An 11359-nucleotide genomic window follows, 5' to 3' on the forward strand; every position below is an offset into this window, starting at 1 on the left:
GCCAGCGCTCGGGGCTGGTCTCCCTGCAGCGTCGTCCTGGTTTAACTTCAGGTGTGAATCTAAACAAGCTTTAGGGCTGGTCGACACTATAAACGTACATCAGTATAAGTGTCGCTCGGGGTGTGAAAAAGCCACCAGGTACCCAGTCTACGCCCCAGTGTAGACAGCGCTGTATTGGCAGGAGAGCTTCCCCACTGACATAGCTACCGCCACTTGCAAGGGAGGCGGGAGGAGTTCTCCTGCTGGTGTGGTGGCTTCTTCCCTGGAGCGCGACGGGGGTAGCCGCACCATTGCAGCATCGTCAGTGGACACCTGCCCTCGGTCAGATCAGTCCAGGCCCATGGGTGGGGGGAGGCTCTTATTTCTGTTTGGCATAAATTGCTTAGAACTGGGTTGAAATTAAACCGCATTAAATCAGAACCAGCATGTGCCCAGCGCCTTTTGCACTGGCTCCACTAACCCAAGGCAATTTGGGTGTAGCCAGGGCCTCAGAATTGCAAAGCAGATGCTGCTAAGTTGGCTCCTTCGTGATCCACGCAGCTTATTGGCAGTTGAAATGCACAGGGCTTGGTCTCCTCCTGGCATGTCCTGGGATTCGTACCTGAGAACTGGAGTCTCCCACCCGGGATCATCTGGTGAGCGTCGCCATGTACTGCTGCAGTCACTGATTGGCTGCCCTCACAGCAAGGGAGCTTGGCCTGTGGTTAGAGCTGCTGGCTGACGGTCAAGGCTCCAGGCTCTGTTTCCAGTGCTGCCGCTGAACCACCCAGCCTGCCACTGGTTTTAGCAGAGCACACGTGGCTTTTGTGGGCGCTGGCGGCAGGAGATCAAGTGCTTTGATCTTCTTTGTCTGGAGTCCCCTTGAGCCATCCCACACTAGCCTGGATCTGTGCGCCCTTAGATCAGCGCCCGCGAGAACCCCAGGGGAGAGTTCACGTGCTCCCACCGAGCACTAGGCCAGGATCTCTCCCCCAGCAGGGGAGGGTGGTGGCCGCTGAGTTCAGCCCATGGCTCCAACCAGGCAGAGCTGCTTGGAGCCTCAGACCACTTCCCCCTCCAGCAACTCGTTTTCTCCTGCTCAGGGACAGGTCCCGGGTCCATCAGCACTCCCAGCCCTGGGCAGACTGTCCCACCCTCCTGGCTCTGTCCCAGACAGACTCGCTGCTCTCGTGCTCTTCCCACAGGACAATCCCACCTCTCCTGCTCTGCGTCATGGGCTGCAGCTGGGGTCCATCTGAGCCATAGGGCCCAAGTCCCAGGCTGCCCGGATCCCCCTTCCCAGGCAGCGTGTCTGGCTCCAAGCCACATGTTCCTGCATGTACGTTTGTCTCCTCTTCTTGTACCCTGACCTACCCCAGCCCCGCTGGGAGTAGGGAGGGGCTGGGGCTGAGCTTCCCCCAGGAACCCTGACACTATTGGCCCCCTTTGTTGTGATGTCAGCTGCAGCTGGGCCAGGCACTTGGCGTGGGGGATAACATCGGACTGGGCCGTCCCTACCCCTCCCTCCCTCCCCTTCTGGGAAATGATGGGAGCTGGGGTGGGGCGAGAGCCTGGCTCATTGTGCTGATCAGCAGGGTGGGGCACACGGGTGAGGGCAGCATGCTCTGTGGGGCCAGGGGGATGGGCACATGTGGCAGAGGGGGGCTGGTGCATGCACCGTCCAAGTCAGGGTTTGGCCGGCTCTGCTGGAGAGGAAGGGGAGGTGCAGTCGGACAGGAGTGAAGAGCCAAATGGGCTTGGGGGGCAGCCAGCAGGGTTGTAGGGCAGTGGCCTTGGTGGGGGTGTGGGGCTAGCTTTGAAAGGACATGAGGCCACAGCCCGGCTGGGTGCTCTGGTCCTTGGTCCCACTGGGGCAGGAACTTCCCTGGCGCTGCGCAGCAATGAAGCCTGCGTGCTTCCTCAGCGTCTGGCTGCAGCACCTTAACCTGGTGTGACCTTCCCACTCAGGCGGACTGGCCTGCGCTGTTGTCCCAGGGCGCTGACCTGCTGAGCAGCTGCCTGCCGCACTGTCTGCTCCGCTGGGAAATGCCTCGCAGTGTGTGGCGGAGCTGGGGCTTTGCACTGTCTCCGCATAACCCTGGGATTGAAAACCAGCCTGGTGCCCACAGCTTGCTAGGCCCCCTGCCCTGGAAGGGCACGTCACATGCCGCGAATGGCTCCTGAGTAACCGGACACGCAGGGCAGCAGTTCTGTCTAACACTGCTGGTGTCAGCCCCACCTTCAATCTGAAACCAGTGCTAGGGCCAGACCAGGCCTCTGCAGCTGCCTCCTGTGCTGCAGCTGGGCTCTGCCAAACCCTCCTGCCTGGCCTGGGGGGCATCCCTGGTTCCAGTTTGGGATCCCTCTGATACAGACCCAGCCAGGCCCCACAGTTTGTATCCCATGGAGGCTCCTGTTGCCAAGTGAAGCCAGCTCTCAGGCAGTGAGGTGCCAGGGCACTGAACTCCCCACCAGGCTTGTCATTGGGGTGGCTCCTCCTGGCAGGCATAGAGCAGAGGGCAAGCCTGGAGCACACTGTCCCCGGGAAGCACCTGGCACGTCTACCCCCCGAGGATGGCAACGCCAGCAGGTGCAGGTACTGAGCATTACTCCGCAGGGCGCTCCAGCTCCTCCCAGTCTCTGGATGGTGAGCAGTGCAGTTTCTGGAGTCCAGAATGCCAGCCAGCCCCCTGGAGCCTAGCTCTGCTGAGAGCGGGAGTGGCTCATAGCACGGGGTGCTATCAGTAGTGGGGGCAGTGCTCTCCAGCTTTCAGGAGAGATTCGCATCACCCCTCTACTCCAAGCCTCTTGCTGCTTGGGCCAGTTAGCTTGGCCCAGCATCACTCTGGGCGCTCTGCTCCGTGGTGATAGATCGGTTCACCAGGGTCTTCACTTGCCCCGTGCATTTGGCCGGTTCACTAGAAACGTAGGGGATGGACAGCAGCATCACTGCCGTGATACCCAGTTTCCTCCTCCCTGACCCCTTCTCAGCTGCTTAGCAGCCCTTGGCCTGCTCCTAGCTGTAGGCTCTTCCACAGTCGTTGCCCAGGCGTCTCCCTGCCACCCAGGCTGAGGGGGGCATGTTTTGTAGTGGAAAGCACAAGCGTCTGGCCCCTGGGGCAGGGAGCTTCAGTATGTGGTGTCTGTGTGGGGGTGGTAACAGACTGGGTGCTTGGCACACACCATGCCCTCTCATCTCTCTCTCTCTGCTTCCTCTCCCCAGGGACAGCACTAAGACAACTCTGGGCTTCAAGAAAGCGACCACCACCAACATCGACTACCTGGAGCTGCTGCAGCACTTTGAGCGAGTCCAGAACAAGCACCTGGAAGTGAGACACCAGCGGGTTGGCCGGGGAGAGCCCCCAGACCGAAGGGTCGTCCTCTGAGCACCAGCCACTGCTGGCGTGCATGGAGACAGTGACCTGGGGAGGGGAGCCGGAGAGACCTGGTGGCTGCCATGGGTTCCAGGGTGTCTGATCCAGCGGGGGTGCTTGTTCCAGGGGAGAGGCGGTGGAGGTGGCCACAGCGCTCAACTGGGGAGGATCTCCAGAGACCAAGCCGGAGCCCAGCACCCCAGCTGCACAAACTTCCAGAGCATCACAAGCAAGCATGTGGGGAAGTTGTAGGAGGGGCTAAAGGGACAAATGAAGCTACACGCTCCCCCCACCCCACATACTGCCTTACTAAGCCCTCCCTGGCAACAGTCAGCTGATGGCACAGCCGGGCCAGTAAGGCCAGAGGGAAGACACGTAAAAAGCATTTTCTGCTACCTCCAGCCTCAAACAAGCATTAGTGTCTGTGGGCATGTGACTGGACTGGCCTCACCTCCCTGTTTCTCTCCTCCCCCACATCCACCACCACCAGGCAGGCAGGCAGGCATGTGCTGCAGTCCTGAAAGGAAAGCCGGCCTCTGGTAGCTGGCTTCTTGGATCTCGGCCGTCCACTGCCCTTAGTTCCCTGTGGCAACAGCACTATCTAATCCTCCAGTGCTCTTGGTCCTGTGGACATGCATTCCTGTGTGTGCGCGTCACTCAGCCGCCTCTTGTCACCCCCCTTGGACCCACCTCCCTCTAGTACGTATGGCAGTGCAGCCTTAATTCATAGCCCCCTGAAAGCATCACGTATGTGTATATAGAGGAGGGGTTCAGTCCAAGTCAGAGTTCTAGCCTGAAAATAGATTTGTACCAATGTAAAAACTTCCCACATTGAAATAAAAGAATTATGGCAAAGTCCCTGCCTGGTATCTGCTGCTCCTTGGGGGAAGGCCCCCAGGATGGTCATCACCTGGACTGAGGCTGCCCTCCACACCCACTGAGCCCTTTGGGGCCCTCTCCCCTGGCTGGTTCCGCATCCCCCAAACTTCCTACATGGGTTTGAGATTTGGCCCATGTCTGCCATTTGTTTCCCAGGCAAAAGAAGTGCCCCTTCTGCATGGCAGGGTCTGGGAGGGATGATCCACATCAGCGATGCTGAAATCCTAGGAGGTAACTGCAGGTCCAGTAGACGTGCTCGGGTCCCAGAGCAGGGCAGGCATGGGTTCGTGACCCACACTGCCGCAGCTCCTCTGCTCTGGGGCCAGAGCTAGCCAGAGTAAGGCCATGTCTTCACTGTTGGCACTGTTCGGCACCTGAGCTATGCTGCTATCGCACCTGGCGTGTAGATGCAGGCTGCAGGGCCAGAAGTGGGTTTTCCATCGCTCTAGGAACTCCGCCTCCCCAAGCAACAGTAGCTGGGTCACTGGAAGCTGCTTCTACAGGGCGGGTGAGGTTGGCAAAGTTACGGGGCCCAGGGATTGGACTTCTCACACTCTGTAGCTGTGTCAGCCTAAATGTTCAGTGTCGAGCAGGCCGAAGGAGTTGCAGTCACATCCTGAGATTGCAGGACCGACCTACCCTGAGTGATGAGCTGCTGCAAACGGCCACTGAGAAGCCCTGGCGAAGTTGCTCGGAGGAAGCTGTGAAGTGTGAGCAAACTGTTGCAGGGCTGAGTGTGTTTATTCCTCAGGCAAGTCAAGAGCCCAGGGGTCTGTCTGCTCCAATAGTGGCCAGTGTCTGAGGAAGGGGAAGGAGCCCCTGGGGGCCGGCTATTCCGTTACAGGGAAGTCTCTTTCCAGCTCCTCTCTGCCAGTGCTTGACCTGGGTGTGAAGCAGGAGAACGTATAATCAGATGGTCTCATTACCCATAGAAACATGAAATCCTCATGCTGCCCACTTCCTTCCCCACCCCACCCTGCACCCACCCGCTCGCTCCCCTCTTGGTTGGGTTGGTCACAAGTGCAGCAGAAATGCGTCTTTCCCCTGGGCAGCCTGCTGCTCTGCTGGGCTTAACTTCCTGCCAGTTGCTGGATGAGTGGCATTTCCTCACCCCTTCCCAGCAATATCCAGGGCTCCGCAGCACCAGGATCCAGCTTGTGGTCTAATCTCCCGAATTCCCACCCTCCTCCTTGTGTGACACAAGCTAGCAAGAAGCAGCAAGGCCACTGGGGGTTATGTCTTGGGTCCCCCCTTGCTACGCCCTCCAGAATTGGAGAGGATTCTGGGCAGCCCAAATCAGAAGACCGAACAGGATGCAGACAGTGTTCCGGGTTCCAAGGATCTATTTTTGGTAGGGCCTGTATCAGTGCCTCCCAGCACGGTATGACCTTGTAGCTCAAAGCAAGCGGGAGGGCTTTGGTGCTTGCTCTGCAGCAGGAGTTAACTACAGATGGCCCTTCCCAGAGCAGTGCTGAGAGCTGATGCACGGAGATGGAACAAGGCCAGGTATGGTTAGGGGGACTCTGTTAAGGGGGCAGCTCCTCTAGAAATGACCCTCCTCTGGATGACTTGGAGTTGTCCTGGGGTAGGTGGGAGGCTGAGGAATACCATCTCCCTCTGCTTTTATGGCTGCTGCTTTCTTTAGAGTGGGGCTGGCTCATCTTAATAGCCCTTTGCTGAGGATTGGCTTGAATAAAATAAATCCATTCCTCTCAGTCCTGAGGAAAGATCTTCAAAAACCTGTCCTGGTGGGCTAGTGTCAAGAGTCTAACCTCCAGGAGCCGAGTATCTGCTGACGGGAAGGGCTCCTTTAACCCCCACTGCAACCAGTGGGAGCCGAACTCAGCACCATGCAGAGTCAGGCCAACCACCCACTCCAGAGCCCGTTGAAGTGAGTGGGAATGATCCTGTGGCCTTTAGATAAGACCGTAAGTTTCAAAGGGCTTTGCAGATGCCCAGAGCCTGTGTGTCGGAGCGGGCTCCGTTCACACACATGGCTCTCCTAGGGGTAGAGGGTCAGGATCTGTCCACCAGTTGGAGAGTGGGGATCAATTTTGCACACCAGCCCTTAGAACCACCTGTTCCTGTACCCTGGAGAAAGCTCAGTGAGCCCCCAACCCCGAATGGGACAGGCTGTCAACCTGCCTGCAAAATCCAGATGGGCATCAGCCAAGCTCAGACCCAGAACCGAGCTGCCCCTCCCTGGAAGAGGTCAAACCCAACATGGGAACAACCCAGAGCTTTGCACAGCCCCCCCCCAAGCTCCAGGTGTGTCCCACTCCAGCTCTGACCATGGCCACTTGGGCCGACCACTGCATAAAGCCCTATCCAAAAGCAGGGCTGAGGCGAGAGTGGTGGAACCGGGCAGGCAGCGGGCAAGGGCCTTCACATTGCGTGTCACAGGGATGCAACAGGGCCAGGCCCCCACCATAGGCTGTGCTGATGAGTGTAATGAAGGGCTGGCCACTGGGCAGAGCTTCCCAGGGTCAGTGGCACAGCCGTGTCCCTTCGTGGTGGGGACAGGCAGATGTCAGGCGTGGTTTGCCATCTGCAGTTTTGATGAGCCTGATTGTGTGACAGGCCTGGCTGGGGGAGAGGGGACAGGGACCTAGGTTGGCTGTCTGCCATCCCCCCAGCCCCATTTCCAATAGGTCTGTAACCCGGGGAGTGTGTCTGAGCAGGAGGAGTGGGCGAGCGCTACTGGGCACCGGATCCACCATGGGCTGGCCCTTCGGGCTGCCGGAGCCCCTCCACGTGTCTCAGCGGCGCAGGGAGGCAGGCTGGGGATTATGGAGCGAGAGCCTGTCCCAGGGCATGGAGCCAGGGTCCTGCGTATTCTGAGATGGAGTGTTTGGGGCCATTGCTGTGGCCACCTGTCCTGGGCTTTAGACCTCTTAAGATCTGCATTTCAAGTGACTTCCCACAAGCCTTTGGCTAGAGCAGCAGCTGGCCCCTTGTGTCACAGTTCAGGGCAGCTCTAGGCTCCCGGCCCTCAACTCTTGTGGGCAGAGACCTGTTCTTTCCCCTCTGACCGGGGTGTTTGCAGGTCGCACAGCTCCGTCTACACTGTTATCCCCAGCAGGCCGCGCTGCCTGAGCAGGCTAAGGGTTGCTCATTGCTTTCTACTCATAGAATCATAGAATATCAGGGTTGGAAGGGACCCCAGAAGGTCATCTAGTCCAACCCCCTGCTCGAAGCAGGACCAATTCCCAGTTAAATCATCCCAGCCAGGGCTTTGTCAAGCCTGACCTTAAAAACCTCTAAGGAAGGAGATTCCACCACCTCCCTAGGTAACGCATTCCAGTGCTTCACCACCCTCCTAGTGAAAAAGTTTTTCCTAATATCCAACCTAAACCTCCCCCACTGCAACTTGAGACCATTACTCCTTGTTCTGTCATCAGCTACCACTGAGAACAGTCTAGAGCCATCCTCTTTGGAACCCCCTTTCAGGTAGTTGAAAGCAGCTATCAAATCCCCCCTCATTCTTCTCTTCTGCAGACTAAAGACTCAGAGGCTGTAAACAGCATAATTGCCTGTGCGTATACGGTACCATGCAGCTCTCTCTAAGCAAGCGCATTCTTCTTCAAGTGCTTGCTCATATTGATTCCAATTTGATGTGCGCACGCTGTGTGCACGGCCGTCGGAAATGTTTACCCTAGCAACACTCGCCGGGTCGGCTGTGGAGTATTCCAGAGTGGCGCCTTCATGGCACTCGATATGTACCCCAGCCAACCCAGCGCTGCCTCAGTTCCTGCTTACCACCCATGATGGTCGTTGGAACTGTGGAGTCCTGCTTCGCTTGCTCGCCACGCTCCCTAGCATTATAGTTAATAGTTTAATTTGGTTTTTACTTAGTGTTAGTTGGGTTGGGGGGCTTTCCCCTCCTCTCCGATTCTTCTTCTTGGACTCATGCCCAAAGCTCCGGGATTCAAGCCCTACAGTTCCTGCTCTAAGCCCATGCCAATGGGCAACCCCCATGACTTTTGTTTGAAGTGTCTGGGGGAGGCTCATCAATCCGAGAAGTGCAGGATCTGTGAAGGATTTCGTCCTCGGGCTAAAAAGGAGCAGGACTTTCGTTTAAAGCAGCTCCTCATGGAGACAGCTCTTAGCCCTCAGCCTCCTGCAGTGCGCCAAGACCCAGCACCAAGTGCCTTGGTGCACAGCGCCCCAGCGGCGGGGGCTGCTCCTCAGTTGGACTCCGACCAAGACCCCTGGCACCAACATTCCCCGGCACCGTAACCAGTGACATCGTCCCAGCACCTCTCCCATTCTGGGCAGAAGCAGCACCAGAAGCCGGAAAAGGGTAGCTCGTCTTTCCAGAGACCAGTCATAAAGGACACGTATTTCCACATAGCGATTCATCTGGCGCACAGACGCTTCCTCCGCTTTGTGGTCAACCGCAAACACTACCAGTTCACTGCCCTTCCCTTCAGACTTTCCACAGCGCCCCAGGTGTTCACCAAATGTATGTTGGTCGTGGCGGCCTTCCTCCATCGATGGATGCAAGTGTACCCTAACCTCGACTGGCTAATCCGGGGTCGCACCAGAGAACGGGTGCAGTCCCACCTCCACCTGGTCAGGGACACATTTCTTCGGCTGGGCCTCTTCCTCAACATAGCAAAATCAACCCTAGAACCGACCCAGAGAACAGAATTCACCAGGGCGGTTCTGGGCTCCGTTCAGGCATGAGCCCTGCTATTGGATGCTCATTTTCAAGCTATTGTGGACCTCGTCCAGAGCCTTCAGAGCTTCCCAACCTCGTCGGCAAAAAGTGGCCTGAGTCTTCTCGGCCACGTGGCTTCCTGCACATATGTGACCAGGCACGCCACGCTCCGACTCCGCTCGTTGCAAGCCTGGCTCGCTTCAGTCTTTCGCCCGGGTCGAGACAGCTTGAACTTGGTGGTCACTGTTCCGGAGCGGGTCCTTGGTACTAGATCCCCGGGTGGTATGCGAAGGAGTCCCTTTTCACAGTCCACAGCCCTCCTTGTCCCTGGTCACGGATGTGTCAGCCCTGGGATGGGGCTCCCACCTCGGAGACCTTCAGACACACGGCCTGTGGCCTCCATCCATGCTTTCCCTTCATATCAACATCCGGGAGCTCATGGCAGTGCACCTTGCCTGTCAGGCCTTCCAGGAACGGCTACAGGGTTGTTGTGTGGTGGTCCTCACGGACAACACCACAGCCTTGTTCTACATCAACAAGCGGGGGGGGCCCAAGCGGGGGGGCCCACCCCCGCCCATCTCCCTTCTGTCAGGAGGCCGTTCGACTGATAATTCTGTATAGCCCATTCCATTCACCCGGTGGTGTCCTTTCTCCCCGGGGTCCAGAACATGTTGGCGGACCGCTTGAGCAGGTCCTTCCGCTCCCACGAGTGGTCGCTCTGACTGGATGTCATCCACCCCAACTTCTGAAGGTGGGGGTTTCCCCAGGTCGACCTGTTTGCCTCCTGCAGCAATCAGAAATGCCCAGCTTTCTTCTCCCTCCAGGGTCACTGCCCTGGCTCCCTCACAGACGGGTTCCTGCTTCCATGGACTGGTCACCTGTTTTACGCTTTCCCTCCGTTTTCCCTTGTGCACAAGGTCCTGCTCAAGGTTCTCAGGGACACGGTGCAGGTGATTCTGGTGGCTCCGGCGTGGCCCAGACAGCATTGGTACACTGTGCTGTTGGATCTGTCCGTGGATGCTCCAGTCCCATTGCCTCTGCTATCCCGACCTGCTCACTCAGGATCACGGTCACCTCTGCCATCCCACGCTGCAGTCTCTCCACCTCACGGCATGGATGCTGTGTGGCTGAACCCTTCAGAGCTTTTGTGTTCAGAATCCGTACAAGTACTGATGGGCAGCAGGCAGCCCTCCACTCGAGCCACGCATCTGGCGAAGTGGAAGTGGTTTTTGTGTTGGTGCGACCAGCAACGCACATCCCCTCTCCAAGCACCAGTGCCTCTCATTTTGGAGTACCTCCTAGACCTGAAGCAGCAGGGCCTGGTGGCGTCCTCCGTGAGGGTTCACCTCATGGCCATCTCGGCCTTTCACCCGGGCGTGTCTGGCCGCTCTGTCTTTGTCAGTCCGATGGTTAGTCAGTTTCTCAAGGGCTTAGACCACCTCTACCATCAAGTCCAGCAGCCAGTCCCCATGTGGGACCTTAACCTGGTCCTTTCAAGACTCATGGGGCCCCTGTTCGAGCCGCTGGCCACATGCTCCCTCTTTTATCACTCTTGGAAGACAGCTTTCCTTGTCTCTATCACGTCAGTGCAGCATGTCTCCGAGCTGAGGGGCCTTACCTCGGAACTGGCTTACATGATCTTCCATAAGGGCAAGGTGCAACTTGGACCTCACCAGGCTTTTCTTCCCAAGGTGATGTCGGCCTTCCATACCAACCAGGATATTTTCCTGCCAGTTTTTTATCCAAAACCGCACACTGGTCCCCAGGAACGGTGGCTGCACTCCCTCAACATCCATAGAGCCCTTGCCCTTCTACATCGAGTGCACAAAGCAGTTCAGGAAGTTGGCCCAGCTTTTCGTTGCGGTGGCAGACAAGATGAAAGGACTCCGGTCTCCTCTCAACAGATCTCTTCATGGATCACGTCCTGCATCCACGCTTGCTATGAGCTGGCCGGTGTACTGACCCCAGCCCTCACCGCTCACTCCACGAGGGCCCAGGCCTCGTCTGCGGTTTTTTTGGCCCAGGTGCCGATCCAGGAGATCTGCAGAGCAGCGACTTGGTCCTCGGTGCATGCTTTCGCCTCGCACTATCGGACCATCGTCCGGCACGCCAGAGACCACGTGGCATTTGGTAGAGTGGTACTGCAGTACACGGTACTTCACTCCGACCCCACCGCCTAGGTAAGGCTTGGGAGTCACCTAATTGGAATCGATATGGGCAAGCACTCGAAGAAGAAAAAAGTTTACTCGCTCACCTTTGTAACTGTTCGAGATGGGTTGCTCGTATCCGTTCCAAACCCTCCCCCCTTCCCCTCTGTCGGAGTAGCCGGCAAGAAGGAACTGAGGAGGCACCAGGTCGGCTGGGGTATATATCGAGCTCCATGAAGGCGCCACTCTAGGGGGCTCCACCGCTGACCTAGGTGACCCGGGTGTTGCTAGGGTAAAACTTTCCAGTGGCCATGCAC

The 11359-nt window shown here is 57.7% G+C and overlaps 1 protein-coding gene across 6 annotated transcripts in view; it reads left to right on the forward strand.

Moving 5' to 3' along the window:
• The window catches only part of VAC14 (VAC14 component of PIKFYVE complex), a 199891-nt gene extending 195680 nt beyond the window's left edge, over positions 1 to 4211 (forward strand). For 5 of the 6 annotated variants that reach the window (XM_077831576.1, XM_077831574.1, XM_077831575.1 and 2 more), the window contains one exon: positions 3203 to 4211. In XM_077831576.1, coding sequence (XP_077687702.1) covers positions 3203 to 3312 — 110 coding nt within the window. In that variant the 3' untranslated portion in view covers positions 3313 to 4211. The remainder of the gene's footprint in view (positions 1 to 3202) is intronic. The other variant, XR_013347723.1, reaches the window with a different exon arrangement.
• Positions 4212 to 11359: the final 7148 nt, after the last annotated feature.

The sequence above is a fragment of the Eretmochelys imbricata genome, chromosome 12, assembly GCF_965152235.1.
Source record: "Eretmochelys imbricata isolate rEreImb1 chromosome 12, rEreImb1.hap1, whole genome shotgun sequence".
NCBI lineage: Eukaryota > Metazoa > Chordata > Testudines > Cheloniidae > Eretmochelys > Eretmochelys imbricata.